A 13893-nucleotide genomic window follows, 5' to 3' on the forward strand; every position below is an offset into this window, starting at 1 on the left:
ACTAGCATCTCAGGGAAGATAAATGACTCATCAGTGAGTATGGGGCAGAGACCAGAAAAGAACCCAGATTTCTTATATCCCAGGGAAAAACCCCAACCAGGACTCCATCGTCCTTGCAAACGGAGCATTCAGAAGTGCATGCTTTACCAAATATCCTCAATCCAAAGCAGCATATTTGTCAGCTTCAACTTCTTTCACCCCCAGGAGACTCACTGAAGTTCTCCTTCTCTCAGCCACTTGGCATCCTATTTTACATGAAACACAGCAAACCACTCCAGACCATTTGCTAAGATTGCTATAATCCGCTTACCTCCAAAGTGAGCTTTCGGTAACACTCCCCAAGTTGAAGTCATAGAGCTTCGTCAGAATGAGAATCACCTGGGAGGGGAGAAAAAACAAGAAGAAAGAGAACAGAATTTTCCTTTAGATTTTGTAACAATGTATGTTGCATCTGAAATCACCCAAAGGAGAGCTTAGCATTTATCCATTAAAGTTGAGGTATTATAGGATCAAGTTAGTAAAAAGGAAAATCATTAGCTTAATGCATCCATGTAACCAGTAACGTTTATTTTAATCCTCAGGATGTTTTGCATTTGAAATAAAACATGCCAAGAGGAATTAATTGAGCATTGTTTCCCGACTTCCCTCCATCCGTAGTTAGTTATTCAAGGGCAGGGTTGAAACCAGATGGACCTGGTTAACTGAATGTCCTACCCAGAAGCCACACCTGACTTCTCACCTCTTGACGCCCAGAGCAGCTTGACACGGACCCCCCTCTTATTTGATGGAGATGCACACCACGGCCCCAATCCTGCATTTGGGTATTGTTATACTGAGCTCTCTTGTTTCCTACAAGACTCTCTCTAGGTGCAAGAGTTTGTCCCCCCTCCAACCCTTGGAAAGTGGGAGAGCCAGAACCCCATGGCATTTCCAGGTCTATCTGAGGTTGCCACAATGTTCAGTCAGGATTTAAGTCTGCCAAAATTCAAGCATTGATTTAGTCCCATCTCATCATGATCAAGAAGACCCCAAGGTCAATGGGACCATTGGGATCTGATGACCCCACCCTAGGGTTGTCTGACCCCAGTGCTCTTTCCTGCCTAGGCAGGGAGTCGTACTCGATGGTCTGTTGAGGGCCCTTCCGACCTGAGCAGCTATGAATCTACCGACTTGCATGCTAAAACTGGAGCAGGTGTTCACAACAAGTACCCTGAAAGGAACTCAAAAGGTATAGTAGAGGCTGGTAGTGGAGTTCCCATCCCTAATTGCTCCTGCAGTTACGATGCTGGTCTATGCCTGGTGCAGGTGTGATCCCAGCAAGTGATGTTATTCACATACCAGCTAGCTCTACTTTCTCCCACATCCTCGGTCCCCTGCAAGTTCAATTGTCCCTGCAAATACTTCAGACCAAATCCAAAGTGCAATTTCAGTAGGATTCAGATGCCTACAAAATATCACCACAACCGCCTCTCCCTACGTGGAGCTGGGCCCAACTCTGGAACACGGCATTTCTCCGATTCAGGTACCTCTACTTAAAGGGCCTGCTCACAGCAACAGCTCCACACCATTATTTTGTCTTAATTGTAGACAATATTAACATTAAATAATATTAAATTAAATAATATTAAAATGCCAACCTTTTTTCCCCCCATTTGTCAGGGTTCAAAACCAGGCTGATTATATTTTATTTTCAGTTTCGGGCATTTTTTTGTAAAGAAACAATTTATTTCCTGGCCAACAAAAAAGGGTTCTTTTAGTGATCTCTTCTATTGAACAAACATTTTGTGCCCAGAAGTTGTCTAACATTGGACAGAGTCCAGCCAAGGGCAACGAAAATAGCTGGGGCTGAGGCACATGATGTATGAGAGGCTGAGGGACCTGGGCTGATTTAGTCTGGAGAAGAGAAGACCAAAGGGGATTGAATAGCAGCCTTCAACTCCCTGCCAGGGGGCTGCAAATGGGATGGACCCGGACTGTTCTCAGTGGGGCCAGACGACAGGACAAGGAGCAATGGGCTCAGGCTGCAGCAAGGGAAGTTGAGGCTGGATATTAGGAAAAACTCTCCCCCTAGGAGGGTGGTGAAGCACTGGAGCAGGTCATCCAGAGAGGTGGTGGAGTCTCCATCCTTGGAGATGTTTAAGGCCCAGCTACACAAAGCCTTGGCTGGGATGATCTAGTTGAGGATGGTCCTGCTCTGAGCAGGGGGTTGTACTAGATGACCTTGGCTCCTGAGGTACCTTCACACCCTCATTTTCTATGATTCTGTAACATCACTCCCATCTATGCAGTTGGTCCAATAAAAGATGGTACCAAAACCTCCTTGCTTTCTGAAAATGAAACAATGTATTAAATTAATAATAATGTTTTCTGTAAAGGAACAAATGTGATCACTTGGATAAAGTTCTGGGGGAAAGTTCACAAAAAGATCATTTGAAAGTTTTCATTTTCCTTAAAAAGGACCCTTTTAAGTGGAAAAAAAAATAAAGCTTTAAATCTATTAAAAAAAAAATGGTCATAATTGAGAGCATGATGCTCAATGGCATTTACAGGGCTATACCCTTAATTTAGTTTCAAGCTGTTTAAAGGCCACCCAAGTTGATGAACTTAAGGCTGAAGGAAAGATGCAAGTGTCTCCCAACATCCAGGCTGCATTCCTGGATTACTGGCAGCGTACTGAGGGGAGAGAGATGGCTAAACCCCCAGGGACGCCGTCCACAAACTCCTGAGGCCAGGGTCCAGGTTACTGGACCAGGGATAGATGTCCCAAGTATTCCTCTTTAACCACTGTGGTGGTTTTTCTCTTTCTCTTGCCCTTTCATTTCCCCAAGGAGAGAAATGAACAGGGAAAATAAAGATTTGCAGATTGGGCAGGGTATGCAAAGAAGCAGTGGCCAAGCAGACTTGAGCCAGCCTGGGCAGGTCTGTGTCAATCTCTGCTTACGGCACAGAAAGAAGAAATGCACCGCTCCTGCCGGAGATGAAACTGTGCCAAGGCCAAAGGTAAGAAACGGTGCCCGGGCAATGGGCTGATTAATGGATCACAACTCATTGCCACACGTTGGCTAATAAATGCAGCGAAGCTGGATCCCAACTTGGTCTCAGGTGTCTGGTGAGAGCGGCTTATCTTTTAAGATGCATACTGCTATCCCAGATGATGCTCTTGGAAGAGCCTCAAATCAGACCGCATAGTCGGCCCGTTGATGGGATGCGCCTCTAGCTATCCAAGAAGTGGTGCTCCCTTGAGATCCTGAATCGATCCCCACAGCAGCAGAGGGTTGTGCTGCTAGAAAGCTTGATCTTCCCCGGATGCTCGATAGTGCTATTTTTCTAACAGTGACATGCCCTCCCCGCTCCAGCCTCCAGTTTTAGAAGTTTCTTTGACTTCAGCAGGCGCTGGATCCGCTCCGAAATGTATTAGAATAATTAAGCCTCAGTGTCCTGGCCAAAGTCCAGCAGGATAATTACATTCTGCCTATTTAAATCCCTCCATAATTTCAGCTGGAGGCTGCATGCATACGCAGGGCTCCGGTCCTGACATGGCTCTCACTGGCTCCTGTACATAATTCATCACTAGTAAAGCTTGCAAATTCAAAGCTAATCCGAGCTACGTGGGAACGGGCCAGGTCTATCTCTGCCACCCAGGTGTAAATCCCCACTAAAGTGATCACCATTAGTAGAGCTATTGTAGATTTCCAGTAACGGGGAGCAGAATATGGCCCTATCCTTGCAGGCAACTGAAAGGTAGGTTGCAAGTGAGAAAAAAGCAAAGCAGAAATGTAAGCGTCCTTTAGCAGTTAGACATCATATAGAGCCCTGGAAACAGCAGAATGGCTTGAGGCACTGGTAATATAAAACAGAGTCACCTGCAACATGTCACCCATACAAATCACACCCCCACGCCGCAGTGATTTCATAGACATTAGGGCTGGGAGGGACCTCGCAAGATCAGTGGGTCCAGCCCCCTGCCCAAGGGATGGGCCTGTACTACAGCCACAGGGAGGTAGGTCCTACCAGCTTTTGCCAGTGAAACAAGCTACTTCAGGTTGAATACATGCAACACTTACAATAGACTGGGAAGCTGAAAACCCACGGAGAACCAGAGAGATAATACACACACCTCTGAAAAGAAATAGCTGTGAAAGTCCCTTTCACCATGACATTGCCTTATGATACTAAAGGAACAGATGAAATTACCAAAGCATCTGGTTAAGACAGATATCAAAGGCTGGAAGGCACAGATGGGATTTCCTAGTTTGTTTTCAGGCAGCCTTTAAAACAGCCCAGGATTTAGCTGTTACTTTCAAAGCGTTTGCAAAGTAGTCCAGCTGAGCAAAAACTGGACCTGCTGTCCCGTGCCAAATGCCAATGTTGGCTCACCGCTTCGCACCCCAAATCAAGAAAAAAACTGAAATCTCTATAGTTATTTTAATGGCACAAAAAGTTACATGCTGCCTATTGACATGGAAATGGCCTATACCTAAAATGATTTCATAGATTTCATAGACATCAGGGCTGGAAGGGACCTCGGGAGATCATCGAGTCCAGCCCCCTGCCCAAAGGGCAGGAAGTCAGCTGGGGTCATAGGATCCCAGCAAGATAAGCATCCAATTTACTCTTGAAGGTGTTCAATGTAGGTGCTTGAACCACCTCCGCTGGCAGACTGTTCCAGACCTTGGGGGCTCGGACAGGAAAGAAATTCTTCCTTATGTCCAGCCTGAAACGGTCTCGCAGGAGTTTGTGACCGTTCGACCTCGTCATCCCTTGGGGCGCTCTGGTGAACAGACGTTCCCCCAGATCCTGGTGGTCACCCCTGATAAACTTATAGGTGGCCATCAGATCACCCCTGAGCCTACGCTTTTCCAGGCTAAAGAGTCCCATGGCTCTCAGCCTGTCATCGTAAGATCTGTTTTCCTGACCTCTGATCATGCGCGTGGCTCTCCTCTGGACTCTCTCAAGCTTCTCCACATCCTTTTTGAATTGAGGAGCCCAAAACTGGATGCAGTACTCCAGCTGCAGCCTCACCAAGGCCGAGTACAAGGGGAGAATGATGTCCCGGGATTTGCTCGAGAAGCATCTATGGATGCAAGCCAGCATTTTGGTCGCTTTAGTAGCCGCAGCATCGCATTGCAGGCTCATGTTCATCTTGTGGTCAATGATGACCCCCAAGTCTCTTTCTTCTGTAGTGCTAACCAACGTAGCACTGCCGAGCCTATAAGGAAGCTGCAGGTTTTTCCTCCCAAGGTGGAGAACCTTGCATTTTTCGGTGTTAAACACCATGAGGTTCTCGTCCGCCCATTTGCTGAGCTTGTCCAGGTCAGCCTGAATCACCCGCCTATCTTCTGGCGTGGATGCTTTGCCCCAAAGTTTGGTGTCATCGGCGAACTTGGCCAGTCCACTCCTGACTCCGATGTCCACATCATTAATGAACATGTTGAACAGGATGGGTCCCAGGACAGAGCCTTGAGGGACCCCACTGGTCACAGGGCACCACGATGAGTGCATCAACATTTGTAGAAGTTCATATTCACAGAGTTCCCTCTTCTCTGTTTCTGCTACCGAGATAGAAATTGTGTTTCAAGTTAGTTCAATGAAAACCTGCAAAATGCGCTCCCATGGGAGTTGTAGTTCAGAGGACTGATAACCCCATTTTCCCCTACAGAGCACGCTCAAGGGCCAGACTACATTTCCCATAATGCACCCTGCAGCTCAGTCATCAGTAAGTCAAAGCGGGTTGTCCCGTCTCGGAGCCCAGCCCAGAACAGAGAAGAGGAACATAAGACCGTCACATTGCAATTCCCATGAGGCCCTTCAATCCCAGAGGCATATGCAGTTGAAGACTGAAGTCCTTAGAAAGAAGCCACCTAAAATGAAATATTTAATTCTGGTTCTCATAATGGGAAACTGGGAAAGAGATTGCAAAAAATCAAAATTGTCGCACACGTTGTGATTCTGCAGAACGGTGTTGTCTGTTGAGAAGTCATTTGGATAGAAAATCCCACATGGATCTGGCGAGCAGCTGCGCCACCACAACTCCAAGCCCTGTGCCTCTTCAGGATGAATAACTTCTGTTGCAGTCTTGCTAAGCAGTCCCACTCGTGCACAAGTGTCCTGCTGTGCCTGGCGCTGGAGAGGTGGAGAACAACAGGGCAAGGCTATTGAAAAGCTTACAAACTAAGAACGTATCTCCACTGACGGGTCCAAGCACTGGAGTCTGAAATTCTCTTCTGCCCAGGAAAGGCTTTTTCTTCCCATCAGAGTTGAAGCACCTTAGTCAAAGGGAGAGTAAGGAAACTTGCACTTGTGCAGGACTGTGCCTATTGGGCCCAGAGGGGTGGGTCTTCTTCAACTAATCCCAGGTTAAACCAACTGTCAGATTTCGGTTTAGGAAGACGTTTCTCCCCAGTCAGATTGGCAAAGAACCAGGGCCTGGCCCGTTTCCCAGGATCATCCGGGCATATTTTATACCTACTGCAGAGACCCAAGGCATCAGTGGTGCCCTTCATAGACATTAGGGCTGGAAGGGACCTTGGAAGACCATCGGGTCCAGCCCCCTGCCCAGTCAGCTGGGGTCAGATCATCCCAGCAAGAAAAGGATCCCTTGAGCTTGTGTGGCACAATTTTAGTCTCTGAGGTTTTCTTCTCTTTGCATTAAACATCCTAAGTTTTCTGCAGGGCATCAGAAGTGTTTTGTGGTATGTGGCATGCAAAATAAAATATTCTTCCAGGCCTGTATTAACTCAATACCTATTGCATGATTCCCTGTATTTGCACGGGATGGGACCTAATGTCTCATTGAATCTTATCCTCCTGAGCATCCAGGTCCATCTGATGCAATTTATTTATTTTTGCCAGGGTGAAAAACACAAGAAAGAACTTGGAGAAATCAAAAGCAACATGAAAATGGGCCTGCCTATATTGCCGTCTCCTCCATTCTTGCTCTACATGGAAAACCCAAAGCCCACGGAGACTCCTCTTGCACGGAGGAACGATTACAAATCTCTGCATTCTGGAAGAGCTCAGGCACCCCTGAGCACAGTCAGTGGTGTAAGGACCTTCTACAGCCATAACATTTTACTATGAAGGGAAATTGCTTTAGTTCGTGAAACCCTCCTCTAGCCTTTGCCGACTCTAAACCGGCGAAGCGCTTCGCATATACCCCACACAAGATGCACGGCTCTTCGTTTCCAGCAAACTAGAGTGCAAATGCATTTGAACCCCTCGGTGGCTCGATAAAGCACTTCAGAACAACTGAAAAGCGTCAAGTCAAATGCAGTTTGTAGCATGGATCAAGGAGATGTGCTTGATTAAAAAGAGGGAGAGGGAGAGAAGGAGAGATGTGTGATCAATAGGTAAACAGTGGGCAGACCAGCACCGATCTCCTGCATGCGATTCAACCCTGTTCTGGGAGATACTCCTGTATCAGCACAGAGATTAGCATAGCTCATCAGTTGCCCTGTCCACATATTTACAGAGTGCAATTAATAATGCAGAAAGGAAGAAGTGCTTCAGAAGCAGCGCACAGCACTCCCGAGACGAGAGAAAGTGTGGAGAGCATTACACGTGAAAAACGACAGATCTCCCCCTCGCACGCCGAAGTGCTGGGATATCGCGCGATTCCAACGCCCAGCCAAACGCCTACGTCTATAATGGCTGCAACCTTCTCCTCTCCAGGCCAAGCGAAGAAAGCTCGTCTACCATTTCCACCTGCACTTCCCTGACTTACATGAAAGCAACTGCACCCACACGTAAATATAAGCAGCTGTTTAACAGGCTTTCGAACCGGGATCCTGATGGACAGGATGGCTGCAGAGGACAGGATGGCTCACACTCCAGCATGGCTGGGAGCCAGCTGAGATGGACTGACAGGCAGGGATCCTGGTTACCTCCCCATGCACCTCCCGGGAGTGCTGGCCCCACTCCCCCCCCCGCAAAGGGAAACCCGCCTTAACCCACATTTTTCTCCTTTAAAGGAGAAAATTGGGGTTTTTCTCCTTAAAATGAAAACAACCAGTTTTTACCACATTTTTCCATTGCAAATGGAAAACCCAGATCCCTACTGATGAGGTCCAAGACATGAGGCTGCAGAATTAATCACCAAGCCAAATTCAGCTGGTGAACTCCGCTCATCCAAAGTGGTTCAAGAATGAATGTTACCCCTAACTAAGGTGGTTTAGAAGAAAGCAGCACCATCTACAATCCTTATACGCCAGCCCAATCCAGCAAACCCCGTAAACGTCTGCTCAGCTCAGCCTTGGAAGCCGTCCCACTGACGCGAATGGCTTTGCAGAGGCTGCTCGCAAAGTTGAAATCAAACGCGTGCTAAAAATGATGATCAGTCCCAGCCCTCCCAGGCTGAAAAACACTCGGTGCACAAACAAACCCAGGCCCTACAACATTGTTGGGAGTCCCCTTATAAACTCCAGACTCAGGTTTGGGAAGCTCTGGATGGATGTTGGGCTGATTTTATAGCTTTGCATGAAAATCAGGGGAAATCTGGAGAAAGCATATAATGCCAATCAGCAGATATGGGGCAACTCTAGCTGAGCTTGGCTTTGGGATGCTGACTTCCTTTTAGGCAGGATGGTAAAGTTCCTCCCAGCACTACATGCGTCCCACACATATACACCCACCGCTGAGTGGTATATATATGTGCTATAAACATAAATATACCACCCCCACTCTCATCCACCCTCACTGCCTGGTTGCAGTGGCCAACATCTTAATGATGCAAATTCCCACTGAGAGGAGGCTACGGAGGTGGTGAGCATCCTTACAGCATCTCTCATACGAGGGATTCAAAGCAGTTTGCACACTCTTTAAGGGCTTTAGCTTGCACCACTGCTGTCAAGTATGTAAGTAACATCATTTTACTGATGAGGCACCCAAGACACAAAAAGATGAAGGGCTCATCTACAAGGGGACACTCAAGCAACTTAATCCAAATTAACTTTCAAAGCGAATACAGTTTGGCAGAATTCATAGCGGAAGTGAATGAAGATGTAACTACTGAAGGCCACACACTGAATGAGAGTGTCCACACAGGGATTTAATGTGGTTTAGTTACCTACTTTAAACACTGATTCATTTCATTACCGCAAATTTACCCGTCCATGTGTGCCCTGCATAGCTAAGCCCTTAGTCATGTTTTTGCTCCTCTGTAAAGTTCCTCCCGAACCCCTAGGTCACGTTTTGCTCAGAGCAACACAGGAAATCTGAGCATAACCAGGGCGAGATCCTGGGGTCATACATGCCAGTCCAGCTCTCTTCCCACAAGGCTATCTTTCCTAGCAGTCAGGGAGTTTAACTGGTCGAACAGGTCCTCCAAACAAAACTAAATGACAAGAGCTAAAGAAGGAAGAAGGGTCTTTCATCCTCCCTTCAACCTGCATTGCTTTTCACTTCCTTTCTCTATATGGAAGCAGGTGTGTTTTGATCCCTCCTCTTCTTTTTTTAATGTAAAATTGGTGGCGGATGAAGCACGCGTGGCCTTTCAAAGGTGCATTGATGGGTAGGAAACGCTCCCCTCCTCCTCCCCAGGGTTTTCCTCTGGATAAGGCGAATCTCGTGGTCTTTCTCAACCCTCCGTGTTGTAGCATGTGTGCCTTGCTCCCTCCTCTTCGTGCAAAGTCTCTTTGCCCTCTCTACTTGCTCCCACTCCTCAGAGGACCTTTTGTGCTAGGCCAGTTCTTCCACCATGGACCACTAACTATTCTCAAAGAGCAACCAGCCGCCCTCCACAATTGCTGCAACGGATGCGTTGCTTGGAGCAAGGCCCAACATTAAAGCGTCAAGGGAAAATGGTTGTTAGAAGCATCCCCCAGGCTGCTTCTAGGGAAGACCGAGGTAGGATACTTGCTCCAGCAGGACTCACCATCTTTTGGGAGAGATCTTCGTGGTACCCCAGATGCTACAGGCTCTTGACATGGCCCCATGGCACTTTTTGCCAGAAGAGTGCAAGTTACCTCTGGTGTCCTGGCCAAATTTCAGCAATTATATCCTACCCATCTAATTAATCCTGGTAGCTTCTGCAGCACACTCCTTCACGACTGCTTCAAACATGCCATTTTCCACCCTTAACAAGTTGCCCCTTTCCACCTTGGAGGCTGCGGTGACTCCCTGAGCCTTGCAGGTGGGTTGGTTTGTGACACATTTGCCATCTTTTGGGTGAAAAGCACTCTATCAGAGCTAATATTATCAATATTAGGTGAGACATTTGGGGAAGGCATGGTGTATTAGTCAGCTTTTTAAAAGGAACAGCAAAACACAGGAGGCATTCAAGTCGAATCTCAAGCCATTATGAGCAAACATGCTGGAAAAAAACAACGAGATGAGAAATAACACAAATCACAGAAGTTAGAAATGGAAAAGCCCTATTAGGTTATCTAATCCATCCCTCTGACAAGGCATGATTGTTCCCCAAAGTATCTTTGCTAGCATTTCTAGATGGCCCTACTGTAAGTAAACAAGTATTCCCACTAGAAAAGACATCTAGATTGCTTAAAATAACAGAAGCCTGAGCTTTATCTCTGTGTAACTCAGTTAAACATAAATACAATCTCGACTGGCTGGTGGTGATATGATTTAAGGGTCCTCTATCATGCATTATAGGAAGCGATAGCAAAGAACTCATAATTTATTTTTATTGATTCAGCAACCCACGCTGGATCATATCTCCCAATCCTCCCCCTTTGCTAAGATACCACCACCAAAGGCTTGGGAAATTTAATTTATCTTTTCTTTTCTTTTTTTAAAGCTGCGGTATGTATCTCACTACCTAGGTTCGGGGGGGGGGGGATGAAAAAAGGACGCAGTTAGTTTGCTAGCTTCAGCCTTACTCCAATTATCTCCCAATACCATCTGTGAGCGGGCAGGGTTTGTGTTACAATTCAACTCTGCTGAACCGCATGCCAGGTGAAGGGTAATTTAACAGCTCCCAACACTGGGACCTGAGAAAGAAGGATAACCTGCACTTTAGAGTTTGCAGGCACAGGCTTCAAAAAACAGCTATCAATTAAAAAGAAAAACAGCTGATGGAAAGCAAGAGAGCCTGGCCCTTGGGATGTGATGAACTGCCAGGACCGGAGATGGATACCAGAACATCTAAAGGCCGGTCTGATTTCATCACAACCAGAGCTGGTTGAAAATTTTCCGTCTAAATAATTTTTAAAGGAAAAATGCAGTTCTGCCACATGGTTTCTTCCCAAATTGCTTTTCTTTTCTGTCAGGAGGACCTAACTGGAATATTTCCTTTCAGAGACATTACACTTGAACTAAACTGAAGCATCTGCGTTTGCTCTGATCCGATATACTAAGGCTAGGCACAGACATTACGCTGCTCGCGCGTTAAGCCTGCAGAAAGTGCTTTGCAGCCGTAACCGAACAGACGTTCGCAGCACATAAAGCGCTTTCAAAACAGGGGATCCTGCTCTAAGTTAACCCTGGATCAAACTAAAGCGCTTTATCCAAACATCTGTACCGTATCCCATCCCAAGTCAAGGTAGGTCGCATTCCCCCAGCAGCCCCTCGCTGGGGGGCTTGACAACCTCAGTCGGTGCTCCTCTGCTCCAGGTGCGCACCGGCTTAGCCCCAACCCCGGGCTGCCGCAGAGAAGACAAAAAGCTGTGCCGAGACCTGGGTGGGGGAAGGAAGTCCTCCCCCACCACCGCCATGCAGACCCAGCTCACCCCCCCACACAACCTGACCCAACCTGGGAGGGGCTGTGTGGCATGAGGGCTCCCTTTCCCCACCCTCAGTTTCCAGTGCCCCCAAAATTCAGGCCGTGCATTTTCATGCTGCAGCTGCCAAGAGGTTGGGGGGTGGGGAGGGGGTAAGCCCCCTTGCAATATGAACCTGGCCTGCCCCTCACCCCCAAATGCAACCCAGACATCTGGGGGGAGCCATGCAGTATGGAAACTGGGGCATTCCTTACACATCTATTTCATAGCAGCAATTATGTGATGACTTCAGGATAACAACAAGGATTCACAGGGGCAGAGACACAGTCACCAGATGGCCGCACCCCGCAGTATGGGTTCAAACCTTGCTGCTGCTACTCATGCCACCACTTTAAAAATGGGAAGAGAATGGGTGGCCTGGTCCTTGCAATGTTCGTCATCTTATTCACGAGCAGCCGGAAAAGACGTATCCTGCCCAGGCCAGGCTTGTACTTATAGGGCTTAAATCCCGCAGCAAATGGGCAAGAGAGCTCCTATGGGAAACAACCCTAGGAACAAGCAAACTCTGGCAGAAAGTTGATGCAAGCATCCTGTCCAGGCTGGATATGAGGGCCATGCAAGGATCAGGCCACAACGTCGCTGCTCCAGGGGACGCTGAGCAAAGGACCTGGAGATTAGGCCCTCCGTCACTTCTAGCATCCGTTACGAAGCACATAGCAGTTTTATTCAACTTCTCCCACGTTTAGTTCATTGCACTGAAATCTATTCTAAACTTTGGGAAGGGGGGCAGGGAATAAACTCTTTCCCTTAATATCAACACCCATCTGCTGAAGGGCTGGGGTCAGCTGAGAAAATGTACAGATTTCACGCAATTTTGGGGGTGAGGTATCTGGATTAGGGGACTATTTACGGCTCTCGGGAAGCTCAAATTAACGTTAACGCAGGCGACAAGCGCCAGCTGTGCTGTACAGTGCCATTCAGCTTTTATTTTTCATAACATCTTTCATAAAAATCATCTCCCAGAACGCTTTTACAAAGAGGCTGTAAATAACACAATTGCACAGTTGAAGAATGAGCAGCAGCAGAGAGAGGTAGGAGGAGGAGAGAGCAGGGGCACTGGGAGTTGAGACCGGAAGCGAGGACACGGAGGAGCAGGCTTGTCCGTGCACTGTCACGAGCAAGGTCACTGGCAGGTTTAAAAACCTCAGAAGGCAACACGGAAACCGCTTCGGAGGTGAGGCGGGTGATGAGGTTGGGTAACGACCCACATGGGTGGGCTTTTAGCACCAAATCCTAATCCCGAACCCAAGCGCATGGAAGGGAACGATGCAGAACCAAGGACTTCAGGAGGCATCTGCACATTAAGCTGAAGGATCAACAAGGACACGTGCAGAGTGCTGCTCCTAGGGTGCAAAGATATCCAGCACGTCGACTGGCTAGGAAGGGACCCTCTCAGCAGCACAGCAGCGGAAAGGGATCTCGGAGTCACAGTGGGACATGAGTCGTCAGTGTGATGAAACCGCCAGCAAAGCTAATTGCACATTATCGTGCATCAGCAGATGCATGACAAATAGGTCCAGGGAGGTGATACTTCCCCTCTATGTGGCACTGGTCAGACCGCAGTTGGAGTACTGCATCCAGTTCTGGGCACCGCACTTCAAGAAGGGCGTGGACAACCTCAAGAGGGTCCAGAGGAGGCCACTCTTATGGTCAGGGGCTTACTGGACAAGCCCTATGAAGAGAGACTGAGGGACCTGGACCTCTTCAACCTCTGCAAGAGAAGACTGAGAGGTGATCTTGTAGCCACCTACAAATTCATCGGGGGATGCAGCAAGGGATCGGAGATGCTCTGCTCACCAGAGTCTTGGGGTAACAAGGAGCAATGGTCACGAAGTGACGGAGAACAGATTTAGGCTAGGTATCAGGACAAACATCTTCACGGTGAAGGTGGCCAAAATTTGGACTGGGCGGCCAAAGGAGGTGGTGCTCTCCCCTACCTTGGGGGTCTTCAAGAGGAGGTTGGATGGGCATCTGGCTGGGGTCATCTGACCCCAGCGCTCTTTCCTGCCCAGGCAGGGGGTCAGACTTAATGATCTGTTGAGGTCCCTTCCGACCCCAGCATCTATGAATCTATGAATAAGGACCACATTTTAACAGGTCATTATGGGCTTGAGTCACCTAGTGAGACTTCGAAAGGGAGTCAATCAGGTGAAGTGCC

General features: G+C 47.9%; 1 protein-coding gene across 2 annotated transcripts in view; it reads right to left on the bottom strand.

The window, feature by feature from the left end:
- The window catches only part of SORCS3 (sortilin related VPS10 domain containing receptor 3), a 432841-nt gene that overhangs the window by 305871 nt on the left and 113077 nt on the right, over nucleotides 1-13893 (bottom strand). For both annotated transcript variants that reach the window (XM_090057528.1, XM_090057527.1), the window contains exon 2: nucleotides 311-378. In XM_090057528.1, the coding sequence (XP_089913654.1) occupies nucleotides 311-378 (68 nt within the window). The remainder of the gene's footprint in view (nucleotides 1-310; nucleotides 379-13893) is intronic.

The sequence above is a fragment of the Crocodylus siamensis genome, chromosome 7 (genome assembly GCF_052110815.1).
Source record: "Crocodylus siamensis isolate JL-2025a chromosome 7, ASM5211081v1, whole genome shotgun sequence".
NCBI lineage: Eukaryota > Metazoa > Chordata > Crocodylia > Crocodylidae > Crocodylus > Crocodylus siamensis.